The sequence below is a fragment of the Carcharhinus amblyrhynchos genome, chromosome 19, assembly GCF_965287045.1.
Source record: "Carcharhinus amblyrhynchos chromosome 19, sCarAmb.v2.hapA, whole genome shotgun sequence".
Lineage (NCBI taxonomy): Eukaryota > Metazoa > Chordata > Chondrichthyes > Carcharhiniformes > Carcharhinidae > Carcharhinus > Carcharhinus amblyrhynchos.
Genome location: NC_137342.1, coordinates 33,861,653 through 33,881,517, shown reverse-complemented (window position 1 = coordinate 33,881,517; position 19,865 = coordinate 33,861,653). Strand labels below are relative to the sequence as shown.

Sequence of the window (19,865 nt, the reverse complement as noted above, 5' to 3'; positions counted from 1 at the left end):
GAGCTGGAATCCATAATCGAAAATGATTAAATTTAATGGCTCAGTCTGCACCTACCTAAAGAAACAGATTTACGTCTGTAAGTAGTCCAGGGGATAGGTCATTCATACTTGTTTAGGCTGATTGTCCTAGTAGGCTACTTCCAGACAGCAATTCTTCTTTCTGATAACTTTGTAATTCATAGTGAAGCTGAAAGTATTTGGCCATTTTTGAGAACTGCTGTTTTGGCCACTTAAAAATATTGTTGTCAGCCCATTCAACAGATAAAGTTGTTTTTAATATAAAATATGGTTTAATAACAATATGCAGCAAGACCTGGACAACATTCAGCACTAGGTCAAGAGAGAAGTAACGTTTTGTGCAAAATAAGTGCCAGGTGATGACCACATTTGGACCGCTGATCCAAGCCTTGAACTCTTCCCGACCCCCCTCAACACCCTAGAGCATTTGTGGGTGTAGCTACATCATATGGACTGCAGAAAGTTCCAGAAGAGAGCTTACCACCATCTTCTCAAGGGCAAGTAGAGAAAAACAACAAATGTTGGCCTTGCCAGTGATGCTCACCTCCTTTGAAAAATATTAAAAAATACTGCTGAAAGCAATACACCCTTTCTTCTCTGCCAGTTCCATACCCTCATCCAACTTTTGTTCTTATTTCAAAGAAAACTGACTGGCAGTCACAAGATACTTGAAATTGAGTAACCAGCTGTGAGGGCCTCAGGCAAATCTACCAATCCTGTGGCAAATGACCTTAACCCAAGTCACCCACGTCCATCACTTTATCATTTCAAATGATAGAATACTGCAAACTAGGTTTTTCCTTATGCTGATTTTTGGTTGGTCACATCAGGATGCAATGGAATATGGATTCATTCAATCTCTCAAGCATAATGCACAGAGCAAACAAGTCAAAGTCACTGCATTGAACCAGCACTTGATAAATATGGTCACAGAGCTGAAATATTAATACCATTTCTCTCTTACAGAGGTTACCTGACCTGCTGAGTATTTCCTGGTCTTGTTTCAGGATTTCCAGCATCTGTGGTTTTTTGATATTGTAACAGCAGACAGGGACTTGTGTTTAATGCTTCCATTAAAGGTGGCACTTCCCACAATGCAGTATTCCCTCAGTACTGCACAGACTTGGTTTTGATGAATGTCCTGGAGTGTGACTAAAACCAATGACATTCAAACGCAAGTGGTGTAGATGCTCTGAATTGAGCTATGGCTCACATAACAATGATGTGGAGATGCTGGCGGTGGACTGGGGTACGCACAGGAAGAAGTCTCATAGCACCAGGTTAAAGTCCAATGGGTTTATTTGGCAGCACTATCAGAGCCTCAAGTTCCTTCATCAGGTAAGTGAGGATTTATCCTCACTCACTATTTCACCTGATGAAGGAGCTTGAGGCTCCGAAAGCTAGTGCTGCAAAATAAACCTATTGGACTGTAGCCTGGTGTTGTGAGACTTCTTACTGTCACATAACAATAGCGTGGAGAAACATGAAAAATGAAATCTTGAAAAGCTGTTTTCTCTCCCTCAGTTAAATCAAGATATTACTGTGGTTTTTAGAGTTATGAAAGATTTTGAGAAGAATAAGGTTGTTCCTGCGAGCTAGGAAATTGTTGACAGAAACCACTCAAGGAGGCAGACCATCTTTGCCATCTCAGCCCAACCTAGAAATGGGCAATAAATGCTGGCCTTGCCAATGTCATCCATATCACAAGAACGAAAGATCAAAATTTGGGTCAGCATTGCCTCTTACTCTCTGGCCGCCTCTCTCACAGTATTACTGACACTGGTATAGAGACTCCGAAGTATAAAACCTGAGAACAGGTTTTCTGGTTCTGCTGTACAAGGTATTGACCTTCATATGTGATTAGTTGCTCTCTATTAAGCCAATATTAAAATTAGAAAGCAGACAAATGCCAGCAGTCTTGATCAGAGAAGGCTGCCTTCAACAATAAAAAAAACTTGTATTTATACATTGCTTTTAACATACCAAATGTGCCAAAAATTGTCAGAAACCAAAATTTGACACTGAACCACAGGAGGAGGTTCTACATTTTTAGAAGCATCTTAATGAAGAAGAGACAAAGAGGCTCATGGACAGAATTACAAAATTTAGAGCTAATGTCAAGGTGACTAAAAATGAAGCAATTAAAATCAGGATGTTCTAGAGGCCAGCATTGGAGAAATACAGATATTTTGGAGAGTTGTAGAGATGCAAAGATTAGAGCTAGAAAGCAGTCATGGAGGGACTGGAAACATGAATGAAAATTTTAAAATCCAGGTATTGTCATACCAGTTGAAGTCATCAAGCAGAAGGATGATGTGAACAGGACCTTGCTGTAGGCAGACCAACTTTTTGATGAGTTCAAGTTTATTGAGGTTGCAAGATGGGAGAATAACCATGACAGCACTACAACAGTCATGACTAGAAGTAGTAAAAGCATGGGTGAGGAATCTAACAGAAATGAACCAAGGCAGGAATGGCCCCAACAGTTTTGATGATGGTGTGGATGTTGCAATAAACCTCAAGTGTCTGATACCCAAAATATTTCCATGAACTGAACTTTGGAAGCACCTACCTTTGTATGCAGCTTGGCCAGTTGTTTCTCTTCTATATGACTCTGGGTGTAGATGCGTTTTTTATACCGGAACTGCAGAAAGGAGAAAGAGAATTACATCAGTAAGTGATGGGGAACGGATGGTGTAGCGAGCCAAATACTGTCCCTTCATCGGGGAAACTGATTTTAAATCTACCCTTTATTAAGATTTGCCTTTTGACAAGTTCTGGGTATTCCAGTGAGTTAGGAATTTAATTTTTATTCCTGGGACAGGATTTAATCTGAGTGTGCATAGAAGATGCTTGTCTCATCCTGGTGACATACGGAGTATAAAATGGGGACTTGTAAGATCAATGTTTTTTGATGAGTAAGATGGCACTTTTGAAATCTGCTAAGATGATTCACTTCATTCCTTGGCATTACTCCATCTAAGAATCCATATCTTTATATGGAAATTTTAATCACCAACAATGACACCATACATATTGAAAACAGAGGAAAATCTAAATTGTCCAAACCAATCTAACCGAGCACCCACCTCACCAACCAAATACTTCAATAACTCTCTGCATGGCATTCAACTTGAGCAGTATCCAAATATATTTAAACTTTCTGAATAAATCACTCAGCTACCTACTGATGATGGGTCATCAACCTGAAATGTCATCTGTTTGTTCTGCTCAGATGCTGCCTGACCTGACTATTTACAACATTTTCTGTTTTTATTTCAGATTTCCAGCATCCACAGTATTTTGCTATAGCAATCAACTATTTTAACTTCAGATTATTCTGCATACTAGACAGCGGGTGAGAGCCCCATGTTGCCTCTTTTATTAGGGAAAGCCTATCAAATTAAGTGTCTTTCAGTCCCTTAACTGGACAGTGGTGGGCTTTGCCCAGAATCAAGAGCCACAGCAGCCCACCCACCCCCCCCCAACCACCCCCCACCCCCCACCCCCCCCCCCCCCCCCCCCACCCTCTCCAAGAGCTGCCAGCCAGAGGCCAACAGCTCTCGTTGAACAGCAATAGCATGGGAAGGTAGCAGCTGCTGTCTGTACAACCCCCCATCTGAGGCCTTATATCATCACTGGAACACAGGTGGGGTGGAGATTGAGGAGTGTAGATTGCAGGGAAGGAGCAGGAGGATGGTATCAGCTACAACAGCTGACGTCTCAAGTCCAGATGACCCTTTGTCAAAGCTCAATGACAAAGGGTAACCTGGACTTGAAACATTAGCACTTTTCTCTCCTTGCAGATGCTGCCAAACCTGCTGAGATTTTGCAGCATTTTTTTCTTTTCATTTCAGATTCCAGCATCTGCAGTAATTTGTTTTTTTCAGAGATTCTTGGTGCTCTTGTTATTTGTTTTGAATTTTGATATGTATTCCACAGAAAGGATTAACCCTTCAGTTTACTTCTAATTATATTTCTTATTGACCTCTTTAGGGGTAGGTGGGACCTCTATAGTAGGGACGGGTGGCACTTAAATACCAGGGGGACTAGTATCTTGGCGGGAAGACTGGCTAAGGCTACCGGGGGGACTTTAAACTAGAAAGGATGGGGGGAGGGAACTGTGTTGGGGAAACTGGGACGGAGGAGGTTCGCTCCCAGGTAGGGGAGGACCGCAGGCAGTATGGGAGGGAGGTTAGACAGGTGGTGGAGATGGGAAATGCCCAGACTGAGGGGCTGAAGTGTATATATTTTAATGCAAGGAGTATAGTGAATAAGGTAGATGAGCTTAGGGCGTGGATAGCTGTTTGGGATTGTGATGTGGTGGCCATTACGGAGACTTGGATGTCTCAGGGACAGGACTGGGTACTTCAGGTGCCAGGCTTCAGGTGCTTCAGGAAGGACAGGGAGGGTGGCAGAAGGGGTGGTGGCGTGGCACTGTTGATCAGGGATAGTGTCATGGCTACAGAGAAAGAGGATGTCGTGGAGGGATTGTCTACAGAATCTCTGTGGGTGGAAGTTACAAACAGCAAAGGGTCAAAAACTTTGCTGGGTGTAATCTATAGGCCGCCCAATAGTGACAGGGAAGTTGAAGTGCAAATAGGGAAACAGATTCTGGAGAGATGTTTTAATAACAGAGTTGTCGTGATGGGAGACTTCAATTTCCCAAACATCGACTGGAATATCCCTAGGGTAAGGGGTATAGATGGGGAGGAGTTTGTTAGGTGTGTTCAGGAGGGTTTCCTGACGCAGTATGTGGACAAGCCTACGAGGGGAGAGGCTGTACTTGATCTGGTACTGGCGAATGAACCAGGGCAGGTGATGGATCTTTCGGTAGGAGAGCATCTTGGATATGGTGACCATAATTCTATCTCCTTCACAATTGCGTTGGAACGAGATAGGATCAGGCAGGCTAGGAAGGTGTTTGTCTGGGGTAAGGGGAGATACGAAGAAGTCAGGAAGTTACTTGGACAAATAAACTGGAAGGAGGCGTTCTTAGGGAAAAGTACCGAAGGAAGGTGGCAGATATTCAAGGAATGTGTGTCTGGAGCTCTGAATGACAACGTTCCGATGAGACGAGGGGGTTTTGGTGGGTTGAGGGAACCGTGGTGCACAAAGGATGTGTTGAACCTAGTCAGGAAGAAAAGGAAGGTGTACAAGAGGTTCAGGGAATTAGGAGAGGTTAAAGATCTTGAGGAGTATAAGGACTGTAGGAGGGAACTTAAAAGGGAAATTAGGAGAGCCAGAAGGGGTCATGAGAAGACCTTGGCGGGTAAGATTAAGGAGAATCCCAAGGCCTTCTATAAATATGTGAAAGGTAAAAGGATAAGAAGAGAAGGGATAGGACCTATAAAAGGTGAGGGGGGAAAGGTTTGTGTGGAACCAGAAGAAATGGCGGAGGTGCTTAACGAGTACTTCGCCTCAGTATTCACGGTGGAAGCCGATCTGGGAGATTTTGTTATGGATTTGCAGCAGATGGAAAGGATTGAGTACGTGAATATTAAGGAGGAGGATGTGTTGGAACTTTTGAATTCTATCAAGGTAGATAAGTCGCCGGGACCAGATGGGATGTACCCCAGGATACTGTGGGAGGCGAGGGAAGAGATTGCAGAGCCCCTGGCGATGATCTTTGCGTCGTCAATGGAGACGGGAGAGGTTCCAGAGGATTGGAGGATTGCGGATGTAGTTCCTATTTTCAAGAAAGGGAACAGAGATAGCCCGGGAAATTACCGACCGGTGAGTCTGACCTCAGTGGTTGGTAAGCTGATGGAGAGGCTTCTGAGGGACAAGATTTACGAACATTTGGAGAGGTTTGACATGATCAGGAATAGTCAGCATGGATTTGTCAAGGGCAGGTCGTGCCTTACAAGCCTAGTTGAGTTCTTCGATAATGTGACTGAACACATTGACGAAGGAAGTGCCGTGGACGTAGTGTACATGGACTTCAGCAAGGCGTTTGATAAGGTCCCCCATGCAAGACTTCTTGAGAAGGTGAGAGGGCATGGGATCCAAGGGCCTTTGGCCTTGTGGATCCAGAACTGGCTTGCCTGCAGAAGGCAGAGAGTGGTTGTGGATGGGGCTTTTTCTGAATGGAGGTCAGTCACCAGCGGAGTGCCTCAAGGATCTGTTCTGGGACCCTTGTTGTTTGTCATTTTCATAAATGACCTGGATGAGGAAGTGGAGGGATGGGTAAGTAAGTTCGCTGATGACACGAAGGTCGGTGGTGTTGTGGATGATCTGGAAGGATGGCAAAAGTTGCAGCAGGACATAGATAGGATGCAGGACTGGGCGGAGAAGTGGCAGATGGACTTCAACGCGGATAAATGTGTAGTCGTCCATTTTGGCAGAACCAACGGGATGAACGAGTACACTATCAAGGGCAGAAGTCTGAGTAGTGTTGAGGAGCAGAAGGATCTTGGGGTCCGGGTCCACAGGACTCTTAAATCGGCCTCGCAGGTGGAGGAGGTGGTCAAGAAGGCGTATGGTGTACTGGCCTTCATTAATCGAGGGATTGAGTTTAGGAGTCGGGAGGTAATGCTGGAACTTTATAAGACCCTTGTCAGGCCTCATTTGGAGTATTGTGCGCAGTTCTGGTCGCCTCACTATAGGAAAGATGTAGAAGCTATTGAAAGGGTGCAGAGGAGATTTACAAGGATGTTGCCTGGACTGGGAGGCATGCCTTATGAAGTTAGGTTGAGGGAGCTGGGACTCTTTTCCCTGGAGAGACGAAGGTTGAGAGGCGACCTGATAGAAGTTTACAAAATGTTGAGAGGAATAGATAGGGTGGACTCTCAGAGGCTATTTCCCAGGTTTGAAATGGTCGCTACGAGAGGACACAGATTTAAGGTGCGGGGAGGGAGGTTCAGAAGTGATGTTAGGGGTAAGTTTTTCACTCAGAGGGTGGTGAGTGAATGGAATCGGCTGCCGTCAGTGGTGGTGGAGGCGAACTCGCTGGGGTCTTTTAAAAGACTTCTGGATGAGTATATGGGGTTTAATGAGATTGAGGGTTATAGATAGGTCTGTAGGTTGGTACGTGATGTGATCGGCGCAACTTGTGGGCCGAAGGGCCTGTTTGTGCTGTAGTGTTCTATGTTCTATTAAGTGCAAATTTTCCTGTAAATTGATTTGCAGCATACCAGCTATAATCCTTTTCCCACACCAGACTTCAGCAATATTTTATTTCCTCTTCCTCTCTTGCTGAATGTACAGTTCCAGAGGAATGCAACATCAATGTTAACCATTCTCAAATTTGAGCCTATGTTGCAAATGTCTGTAAGCTATGAAACCACAGAGGGGATCACTACCAAGCGTGCTGCCCTCAGTTGGAGCCCCTGTACAACAAGAGGAAGTGTTCAGCAGGGGCTTTTAAACATGTTACTTCATCCTGACCAGTGTTGTAGGTCCCAAGGTGTTGCTCTACCCAGCTGTGAACAACAGGAGAGTTCTCTTTCCTGGTACATGATAAAGGGTTTTTACTGATGGGAAATTGGTGTTCAGCTGAATTATTACATAGGGTAATAAATTTGGGCATGGCAAACAAGGAAAGGCACTATGAATGGTATGAAACTGAAAGATGTATCAGGAACAGAGGGAATTAGAGGTGCATTTCCACAGATCCCTGAAAATTACAGGACAGATAAATATGGTGATTAAAAAAGCATATGGAATACTTTCCTTTATTTCTAGGACTGTTCAAATCCAGGACACCAGCTCCAATTAGTCATAAAGGGGGAGGGTGAATTGACACATAGCCACTCAAAGGGGATTAGCTCCCATTATAATGAAGTGTACGAGAAGCAGTAATATCTGAGCTTCAGCAACTTTTAGTGGTTAAATCAAAATAACCACCTGTGACTCTCTCTGTAAAATCAACAAGTAATACTTTAACAGTGAACAGGTTAACTATTAACAAACCAGTAAACCAATAAATTGTGTTTAGATTATCACAATTCCCACTTATTTACAAAAAAAATAGACTTTTTAGTCACACTCAAAATACAACCAGGTTTGCTGTCTTCCAGAATTGTCTGCCTTCTTTTGCTAACTTCACTAATTTGGCTTTCTTTCAAGACATAAATGCAGCAATGAAAGCCAGCCAGTTTCTCTGTTTTTCCTCTCTCTCTCTCTCTCTCTGGAAAGAGACCATGCAACTTTACAACTCTTACAAACCTCACAACAGCAAAGGCACTGAATTTAAGAGCAAAGAGATTATGCTGGAACTGAATAAAGTTTAGTTAAGCCACAACTAGAGTACTGTGTGCAGTTCTAGTCATGCATGATAAGAATGACGTGATTGCAAGAAGGTGCAGAGGATGTTTATGAGGATATTGCCTGGGCTGGAGAATTTAAGCTATGTGGAAAGATTGGATAGGTGGGAGTTGTTTTCTTTGGAACTGCGAAGGCTGTGGGGAGATAATTGAGGTGCATGAAATGATAAGGGGCCTAATTAGAGCTCACAGGATGGATATATTTCCCATAGCAGTAAGGCCTATAATAAGGGGTGTAGATTTAAAGCAATTAGCAGAAGAATTAGAGAATTGTGTACAAATGTTTCATTCAGAGGTGATGAACTACCTGTGAATGGTACAGACAGAAACCCCTCATCTCATTTAAACAATGTGTGTGTGTGAATCTACAAAGCCACAGACCAAAGGCTGAAAAGTTGGTGAAGGCTGGATAGCTGTTTTGCAACCAGCAGGAACATGGTGGGCTGAATGGCTGCTTTCTGCATTTTTTTTTAAACAGATGGGATATTGCCCCCACCCCATGGTATGTTCTGAGATGGCACAATTGTAGAATAATGGGGTATTCCTTTAAGATAGGTTTGAATTTCTTCTCTCAAAGAGAAGTGAATCTCTTAAATTCTTTGCCCCAGGAAGCTGTGGAGGCCTTGAACATTTTCAAGGCTGTGTGTGATAGGTTCTTAATCAGTAGGGGAATTAATGATTATGGAGATAAGGCAGAAAAGTGGACGTAATGTTAGATCAGCCATGATCTTATTAACAGGCTCTAAGGGCTGAATGGCCGACTTCAGTTCATAATCCCTTAAGACCAGGCCGATCACTGTCAATGGGTTTTCCCATTATTTGCACGGTTTGCTGCTGGGGAACCCACGCTGAGGGGTGCTTTCGGTAGGAATGGAAGATTCTGCCAGTGCACATGGTCAGAGAACTTTGACCTATGTTTCTTAAAAAAAAAAATCAATGTAACCCAGCAATTTTAAAACATTGAGTTTACTTAACTATTGGTTCAAGGTGGACTGTAAGCTCTGAGTGAAGACATGAACAAGGAATCAACAAGTCACCAAAAATGACTGGTTTGATTTGATTTCTTATTATGGCATGTATTAGTATCCTGTGAAAAGTATTTTTTTGCACACTATGCAGATAAAACATACCATTCATAGAGAAGGAAATGAGAGGGTGCAGAACGTAGTATTACAGTCGTAGCTAGTGTGTGTAGAGAAAGATCAATTAAATGCACGGTAGGTCCATTCAAAAGTCTGATGGCAGCAGGGAAGAAGCTGTTCTTGAGTCAGTCAATAGGTTGCCTCTTGTTTTGTATCTTTTTCCTGACAGAAGAAGATGAAAGAGAGTATGCCCAGGGTGTGAGGGGTCTTTGATTAGGCTGGCTGCTTTTCCGAGGCAGCGGGAAGTGTGGATAGAGTCAACGGATGGGAGGCTGGTTTATGTGATGGACTGGGCTTCGTTCATGACCTTCTGTAGTTTTTTGTGGTCTTGGACAGAGCAGGCACCATAGCAAGCTATGGTACAACCAGAAAGAATGCTTTCTAAGGTGCATCTGTAGAAGTTGGAGAGAGTCGTGGCGGACATGCCAAATTTCCTTAGCCGCCTGAGAAAGTAGAAGCATTGGTGGGCTTTCTTAACTACAGTGTCAGCGTAGAGGGACCAGGACAGATTGTTGGTGATCTGGACCTAAAAAAATTTGAATCTCTTGACCATTTCTACTTTACCCCCATTGATGTAGACAGGGGCATGTCCTCCACTACACTTCATTTGTTTTATTGAGATTGAGGGAGGTGTTGTCATTGCACTAGTTCACTAGATTCTTTACCTCGTTCTTGTACTCCATCTCGTCATTGTTTGAGATCCAACCCACTACAGTAGCATCATCAGCAAACTTGAAAATCGAATTGGAGGGGAAATTGTCCACTCAGTCATTAGGTATATAAGGAGTGTAGTAAGGGGCTGAGGACAGCTTTGTGGGGCGCTGATATTCAGGATGATCATAGAGGTGTTGTTGCCTATCCGTACAGATTGTGGTCTGTGGGTTAGGAAGTCTAGGATCCAGTTGCAGGGAAGGAGCCAAGCCCTACGCCACAGAATTTGGAGATAAGTTTTGTCGGAATGATGGTGTTCAAGGCTGAACTGTAGTCAATAAATAGGAGTCTGAGATAAGTGTTTCTGTTATCCAGGTGTTCCCACACCCTGTGTAGGGCCAGAGAGATGGCGTTTTCTGCGGATCTGTTGCAGCGATAGGCGAACTGTAGTGGATCCAGGCAATCTTGGAGGCCAGAATTAATCTGTGTCATGACTAGTCTTTTGAAGCATTCCATAATAATGGATGTCAGAGCCACTGGGCAATAGTCATTAAGGCATGTTACTTGTCTCTTCTTGAAGCAGGTAGGGACATCAGATTGGCGTAAGGGGAGGTTCAAGATGTCTGCGAATACCCCTGCCATCTGGTCCACACAGGATCTGAGCGCTCGTCTGGGTACCCAATTCAGGCCAGTCGCGTTCTGTGGATTGATTTGAGAAGGCTGATCTGACATCTGTGATGGTGACCTCTGGTAACAGTTCGGCTGAGGTTCGGGGGTGGAAGCCTGCTCTTGCTGACCTCTTCCTCAAAAAAAGCATAGAAAGCGTTGAGCTCACAGGGGAAGGGTACATTGCAATTCCACGCGCCTTCATCTTATAGCCTGTTGTATCTTTCGGACCTTACCATAATTGGTGGCAGTCTGTGTGGTTAGCCTGGGACTCTCACTTGGTTCAGTACTGTCTTTTGGCATCTTTGATGGTTCTCTATAGGTCATATTTGGATTTCCAGTATAGGTCAGTGTTGCCTGACTTGAACACCTCAGATCTGGGCTTCAGCAAGCAGTGGATATCCCTGTTTTCTGGTTGACTGTGTTATGGTTCAAATCAGAAACTCCAATGTGTTTTATGGAGCCCACCTGTATCATAACCTTTTAAATCTTGAATGTGGCTAGGACAAGCATGATAGGTTTAATTTCAGGTATGATTCAAATGATCCACTCAAAGCTCTTATCAAACAAACTTTATTTAAGAATATAGTTAAAATGCATAGTAAAAAATTAGCAATACCTTTCATCAATTACAAATAAGAAACAATATTAATGAATACAGGAGCTCTCCCAATCAAACCAATCTCATAAACAAAACCCTTCAAACAGGTTTGATTTTGATTTATTGTCACACATATTAACATAATGAAAAGTATTGTTTCTTGCTCCTATAAGACAAAGCATACTGTTCATAGAGGACGAAATGAGAGAGAGCAGAATGTATAGTTACAGTCAAAACTAGGGTGTAGAGAAAGATTACCTTAAGATTAACTCAAGAGTCTGACAGCAACAGGGAAGAAGCTGTTCTTGGTACATGACCTCAGACTTTTGTATCTTTTTCCTGATGGAAGACGGTGGAAGAGAGTATGTCTGGGGCGCATGGGGTCCTCAATTATGCTGGCTGCTTTGCTGAGATAGTAGGAAATGTAAATAAGAGTCAATAGATGGGAGGCTGGTTTGTGTGATGGATTGGGCTACATTCACGATCTTTTGTACTTCCTTGGGGTCTTGGAAGAACAGGAGCCATACCAAGCTGTGATACAACCAGAGAGAATGCTTTCTATGATGCATTTGTAAAAGTTGGAGAGAGTCATAGCTAACGTGCCAAGTTTCCTTAGTCTTCTGAGAAAGTAGAGGCGTTGGTGAGTTTTCTTAACTATAGTGTCGCCATGGGACTACCAGGACAGATTGTTGGTGATCTTGACACCTAAAAACTTGAAGCGCTTGACCCTTTCTACTTTGTCCACGTTGATGTAGACAGGGGCATATTCTCCTTTATGCTTCCTGAAGTCGATAACAAGTTCTTTCGTTTTGTTCACATTGAGGGAGAGATTATTGTTGCTGCACCAGTTCACCAGATTCTCTATCTCGTCATCGTTTGAGATCCGACCCACAATGGTGGTGTCCACAGCAAACTTGAAAATCAAATCTGAGAGGAATTTGGCCACACAATCATAGGAATATAGTAGGGGGCTGAGAACACAGCCTTGTGGGGCACCGGTGTTAAGTTTGATTGTGGAGGAGGTGTTGTTGCCTATCTTTACTGATTGTGGACTGTGAGTTAGGAAATTCAGAATCAGTCATAGAGGGAGGTGCCAAGGCCCAAGCCACAGAGTTTGGACATGAGTTTTGTGGGTATAATGGTGTTGAAGGCTGAGCTATGGTCAGTAAATAGCAGTCTGACATAGGGGAGCTTGTTACCTAGGTGTTCCAGGGTTGAGTGCAGGGCCAGGGAGATGACATCTGCTGTGAACCTGTTGTCGTGATAGGCAAACCTAGTGGATCCAGGTAGTCCAGGGGGCTGGAACTGATTTGTGCCATGAGTAGCCTTTCGAAGCACTTCATAATGATGGATGTCAGAGCCACCAGACGATAGTCATTAAGGCAAGGTGCTTGGTTTTCCTTCAGTACTGGGATGATGGTAATACAGGTGAATACACTAATGATACTGGAATTGAATCCTTTGGATAAAGTCTGCATTCTCTGGATAAACTTAGAACAGTCTGAAGTCAGAACAACTTCCCAAAACACCAGGGCCCCTTCAGAAAGGCAAGACCTTGCTTTCAGATAACCAGCAGAATTTCCCTAGTAAAACAGGGAAAGAGAGAAACACCTCTTTCAGCTTGCTGTCCCTTCTAAAATTCAAATCTGCAGCTCAGAACTGAAAATGAAAGAGCTCCTGTTACCTGACCTGCCAACCAGTTTTCCTGCCAACCAGTTTAACAAACCCCAATTAAAGCAGCAATAAGAGAACATCTCCAGACAAGCCAGCAACAAATGACATCAGCTGAGGCTGTGAGCTAACAAAACATTGAAGCTGTGAGAGCTGCAGAAATCATGATTAAGAAAACTTTCTTAAGGGTACACTAATGTCACAGCTGTCCAGTGGCTCAGACATCCATCATTATGAAGTGCTTTGAAAGGCTACTCATAGTACAAATCAATTCCAGTCTTCCGAACTACCTGGATCCACTACAGTTTGCCTATCACCGCAACAAGTCCACAGCAGATGTCATCTCCCTGGTCCTGCACTCAACCTTGGAATACCTAGGTAACAAGCTCACCTATGTCAGACTCCTATTTACTGACCACAGCTCAGCCTTCAACACCATTATTCCCATGAAACTCATCTTCAAACTCTGTGGCCTGAGACTTAGCACCTCCCTCTGTGACTGACCCTGAACTTCTAACTCGCAGACCATAATCAGTAAAGATAGGCAACAACACCTCCTCCACAATCATCCTTCTGGTTTCTGTTGGGAAACATAGATTTTCTTCTTTGTCTTCTACACACTTAAAGAAACCAGTTACTGCTGTGGCGAACTCATTCAGGTTGGTCACTGAGTTCTTAAACATTCACCAGTCCACTGTGTCAAAGAAGTTCTGTCGGAGATCATCCAATACCTCATACCAATGATGCACGATTTCCTTTATCAGATTCTCCTCTTTCAGTTTTTGCTTGTAAGCCAGGAGCAGGAGCACTGCCTTATGGTCTGATTTACCAGTGTGTGGGTGGGCAATTCAATAACCGATGACAGCAGCTCAAAGGACCTTGACAAGTCAGTTCCTCACAACCACAAATAGCCCAGAATAATATCTCCATGGCAGTCTGAGGACTGAAAGCAATGGGGAGAAATTACTGGATAGGGCTGAGGAGATATCATGGGAATGTGGGAGTGAGGACTGAGAAATAAAATGGACACATTTTATTTGGGATAATGGGAAGGTGGTGGATGGGGATGAGATTTATCTTGGGCCTTACGTATTTTTCACTGTATTTTAGTGTTAATTCACGAATAATTGCATAATCAAACAGAAACAATTTGTCCCCTTTAATAACTTTGACTAAAGGACTGGGATACCACAAGTGCAGCACTGTAATAGTTATTATTCTGTCTTTGTAGCAAATTAACATGAGTTGAACAAATGAGGCGGGTTTTAATTGCATACCGTCTAGGTTTGGCTTTGCTGTATATTGTTTCCTGCTGAGATAAATGACATCTCCTGATAAAACATTTAATAAACTCATTGTCACAAAATAATTGAGAAAAAGGTAATAATTGTTGGTTCAGTGACAAAACAGTCACTTCCTATTGAAGCTCACTGAAGCCTGATATCCATTCCTGCACCAATTCGTGCTCACTGTGAAGGCAACAGAGCTGATTCCATAGCAGAGAACATTCTCCTTATTCACAAAGACCAGCTGAGGCAACAAGCCAGACACTCTGACATCTGGGAATAGATTTTGCCATTCCACGGCATATGTGTGTGTGTGTGTGTGTGTGTGTGTGTGTGGTTCTCACTGGAGTTAAGAATAATAATGTGACATTCTTAAGACATACAGGATTCTCAGGGAACTTGACAAAATGGATACTGAGAGATTATTTCCCTTTGTGGGAGGATCTAGGACCAGAGGGCATAATCTCAGAATGAGGCAACATCCATGCTGACACTATAGTTAAGAAAGCCCATCAACACCTCCACTTTCTCAGAACCATAGAATCCCTATAGTGCGGAAGGAGGCCATTCAGCCCATCAAGTCTGCACTGATCGTAATCCCACCCAGGCCTAATCCCCACAACCCTACTTGCCCCCGACATTAAGTGGCAATTCAGTATGGCCAATCAACCTAATCATCTTCGGACTTCGTCAGGAAACTACAGCACCTGGAGGAAACCCACACAGACATGAGGAGAATGTACAAATGCTACATCGATAGTGACCCAAGGTGGGGATTGAACCTAGGTCCTTGGCGCTGTGAGGCAGTAATGCTAACCACTGTGTCGCCCCTCCTACAAGAGAGGCACTACAGATTTAAGCTGACAAGATAGGCCCACTTTCCCTGTCTTGGACTTAGAAGACTAAGGAAATTTGGCATGTCAGCTATGATTCTCACCAACTTTTACAGATGCACCACAGAAAGCATTCTTTCTGATTGTATCACAGCTTGGTATGACCAAGACCCTCAAGAAACTACAAACCAGCCTCCCATCCACTGACAGACTACACTTCCAATTGCCTCGGCAAAGTAGCTAGCATAAGTATGGATCTTCCACCTTCTTCCATCAGGAAAAAGATACAAAAGTCTGAGATCACGTACCAACCTACTCAAGAATAGCTTCTTCCCTGCTGCCATCAGACTTTTGAATGGACCTAGCTTACATTAAGTTGATCTCTCTCTACACCTTAGCAATGACTGTAACACTACATTCTGCATCCCCTCGTTTCCTTCTCTATGGACGGTATGCTTTGTCTCTACAGCACGTAAGAAACAATACTTTTCACTGTATGCTAACACGTGACAACAATAAATCAAATCAAATTTAAGACGGAGATGAGGAGGAATTTCTTCTCCCAGAGGGTAGTGAATGTGTGGAATTCTTTACTGCAAAGAGCTGTAGAGGTTGGGTTATTAACTGTGTTCAAGGATGAGATAGAATGATTTTTGATCAGTAAGGTAGTCAAGGGTTATAGGGATAAGATGAAGTTGAGGATTATCATATCAAATCAGTTCAGATCTCACTGAATGATGGAGCAGACTTAATGGGCCTAATGGCTTCTTCTGCTCTGCTGTATTACAGTCTTTGCCTGGGTGGTGATTTCAAACCCACTACAATTTTCATGGAGTCAGGCCAGCCTAAGGCTTTAATATATTGCACTCAGGAGGTTCTGTTGACACAGTTGTGCAATGGAACCACATTTTGAATGCTTAGCAGAGCTATAAACCCACTAATCGATTCAGCTCTCAAGGGGACTGAGTTTTGTTTAAATAAACAGTTTTATAGCCACTGAAAGAGATTAAGTTTTTTTAAATGATGTATGAATGGCTTTTTATTTATTTTGACAGTTTCATGGCTTCTCAAAGACTTGACAATGCCATTATTGGATTCAAGTTCTGTCCATAGTGGACACTGGGAGAGTGCATATGGGAGGATACGGAGGCTATGATGGGGCACTGGTGTCAGGGGTGGACGGGCAACAGGGAAACAAATGGAAATGGAAGGAGCTAGATAGAGTTTGAGGGGTAAGGGCTAGAATGCCTCATATTAGTCTACAGAATTGGGCCAATGTCCTTCGGCACCTGTCCACCTCCATTACTGCCTTTGGAGGCAGCAGTCCTGACTTCAGCTCATTTCCACCACACAAAATAGTGTGCGCAGGCATTGCAGGGAGAGAAGGCAGCATCACAAATCAGAAAATCTCTCAACTTGCAATTAATTCCCACTTCAAAGGGGAGGCAATGACCAAGTGGTATTATCAGTGGACTATTAATCCTGAAACTCAGCTAATGTTCTGGGAACCCAGGTTCAAATCCTGTCACTGCAGTTCGTGAATTTGAATTCACTAAAAAATATCCAGAATTAAGTATCTACTGATGACCATGAAACACCCACTTTGATGTCGGCTCTTCATATCACTGTGAAGCAAAATTCACCAAGCGCTGGATTGTTCACCCACTAAAAGGGAACATGAGCTGGGTTTAGACCGTCGTGAGAAAGATTAATTGTGGATTGTCAGAAAAACCTAGCTGGTTCACTAATGTCTTTAAGGAAGGAAATCTGCTGTCCTGATTTGGGTCTGGCCTACACCTGACTCCAGATCCACAGCTTGACTTAACTGCCCTCGGGCAACTAGGAACGGACAATAAATGTTGGCCAACCAGCGACACCCATGTTCCACAAATGAAAAAAGAAAATCTGCCCTCAGAGTGAAACTGAAACAGACAGTAGTGATTAAGGTGTCCTCCCTGATGAAGAAACTTGGGGAGTGCACTTGAAACTCTTTGAGAAGTCACATTGAACAAATGATGGTGACTTATTGGCAGTCCGTTTTACTTTCCACTCAATTTTCTTTTCCACAAAGCAGGCTGTCAATTCGCTACTACCCATCTCCCAGTGTGGCCATAGATTAATTTAATTCCCTCTGGATAAAAATGAGATAGTAGCAGCTGACCCAGAACAGTTAGGCTCAAGATCCGATTGAAATTTGACCACGTGTCCCATTTTAAATTTGACCAACCAACTGTCACTACCTCTTGTGCTGATAAAACAGATATCGATGTTAGGCCTCTGCAATGTGGCAGTGATCCTCGATATGACACAGGAGGAGGTGGGAGCAGCTTGCAGCAATTAGGGTAATGGTGACACCTGTAAAGTTGGGGGAGATTCATCCATTGCTGACTCATTTTGATAAGGGTCCTTCAATAACAATTAGGCCTTTTATATAGATGTCCAACACACACAATGCCATGACAATAGTAACAGTACCAATACTTGAGCTCATGAGTGGGGGCCACCTCTGCTCATTTACACCCATAAACAGGCACAGCACGTACAAAATTCTACCCCTCTGCCTTTTAACTCACTGGTCATTGGGTTTAAATTGAGTCCAAGAATATGGAATGACAGCCTTCTTTCTTTGATAGGAGATTGGGTGGGACAGGGATCAGTTTTCATCTCTGGGACCTAATTTCAAATCTATTATGCAGGCAGGTGGGGATTATTGTATCCTTTCTGAAGGAAGCTGGATCAGATACTGTCCTTTCAACTCCAGAACATGAGGCAAAGGAAGACCGAGAGGAAGATGGTGGTTGTGGAGATGACAGGAAAGACAGTTGAAGAAGACGGCACTCAGGAGATGGAATGGATGGAGCAAGGAAGACATTGGGAAGAGGTTGAAAGAAGGGATTCTTAGCTAGATGCCTGGAATGGGTACTAAGAAAGATCAAGAGGATATGACTTATTACCTTAAGTGAAATCAGAGTGTTTACAACTTTAGCATATTTGACCCTGTGATGAGCTTCCGACTATATGTTTGTGCCATCAACGTCTATTACCACATATAAAACTTGGCTGATTGCCAGCACCACAGCATCCCAACTCCAGGCCTCAGTTTATAGGATGATGAAACTCTCATTCATGCGCTAGTTATTTCTATACTTGGTTCTTCCAACACACTCCTGCTCCAGTTCTCATCTTCCACACCGCATAAAACTGAGATCTAAAACTCAACTTCCCATATCCTGATTCCCAGTAAGCCCATTCACCCATCACCCACTTTGCTCACTGATTTATATTAGCCTCTGATCTGGCAACAACTGCATTTTAAAATTTTCATCCTTGTTCTCAAATTCCTCCATGGTTCTCCCCCTTCCTATTTCTGCAAACCTATTGCCCTCCAAGACAGCTGCACACCTCTTATTTTGGCCTCTTGAGCACACTTGATTCTATTCTTCCACATTGTCAACTAAAGGCTGCCAAGGATTATGGCTAGTGGTGGAAAACCTGTGGTCCTGGGGCCTCATGTGGCTCATCTGGGTTCTGAGAGCAGCCCACGAGACATTTTGTGGACCGTTGCCTACATGCAGGGTTGTACATTCCACTGATTGTCATTTTTTTCTTTCCTTTTGGTATGGTTGAAATAATAGGCATGGAATAGAACCTATCAAATGTGACAGTGGGAAAGTTTGTATAGAACCTGTAGAAATAGCAGAGGTACTCAATGAATACTTTACTTCAGTATTCACAATGGAAAAGGATCTTGGTGGTTGTAGTGCAGGCTTGCAGCGAACTGAAAAGCTTGAGTATGTTGACATTAAGAAAGAGGATATGTTGGAGCTTTTGAAAAGCATCAAGTTAGATAAGTTGCCAGGACCGGATGGGATGTACCCCAGGTCACTGTGGGAGGCGAGGGAAGAGATTGCAGAACCTCTGGTGATGATGTTTGCGTCATTAATGGAGACGGGAGAGGTTCCAGAGGATTGGAAGGTTGCAGATATGGTTCCTTTATTCAAGAAAGGGAGAAGAGATAGCCCAGGAAATTATTAACCAGTGAGTTTAACCTCAGTGGTTGGTAAGTTGATGGAGAAGATCCTGAGAGGCAGGATTTATGAACATTTGGAGAGGTATAGTATGATCAAGAATAGTCAGCATGGCTTTGTCAAGGGCAGATCATGCCTTACGAGCCTGGTTGAATATTTTGAAGATGTGACTAAACACATTGACGAAGGAAGAGCAGAAGATGTAGTTTATATGGACTTCAGCAAGATGTTCGACAAGGTGCCCCATGCAGGCTAATTGAGAAAGTGAGGGGTCATGTGATCCAAGGGAACATTGCTTTGTGGATCCAGAACTGGCTTGCCCACAGAAGGCAAAGAGTGGTTGTAGATGGGTCTTTTTCTGCATGGAGGTCGATTACCAGTGGAGCGTCCCAGGGATCTGTTCTAGGACCCTTGGTCTTTATGATTTTTATAAATGACCTGGATGAGGAAGTGGAGGGATGGGTTGGTAAGTTTGCCAATGACACAAAGGCTGGAGGTGTTGTGGATAGTGTGGAGGGATATCAGAAGTTGCAACTTCTGATATCCCTCCACACTAGGATGCAAGACTGGGCGGAGAAGTGGCACTTGGACTTCAACCCAGATAAGTGTGTGTGATTCATTTTGGCAGGTCAAACGGAATGACGGAATATGATATTAAGAGTAAGACTCTTGGCAGTGTGGAAGATCAGAAGGATCTTGGAG

At 43.5% G+C, this 19,865-nt stretch overlaps 1 protein-coding gene across 1 annotated transcript in view; it reads right to left on the bottom strand.

The window, feature by feature from the left end:
* Positions 1 to 19,865, bottom strand: part of shank3a (SH3 and multiple ankyrin repeat domains 3a) — an 823,427-nt gene that overhangs the window by 714,914 nt on the left and 88,648 nt on the right. The window contains exon 3 of the mRNA XM_080207556.1: positions 2,591 to 2,662. Coding sequence (XP_080063682.1) covers positions 2,591 to 2,662 — 72 coding nt within the window. The remainder of the gene's footprint in view (positions 1 to 2,590; positions 2,663 to 19,865) is intronic.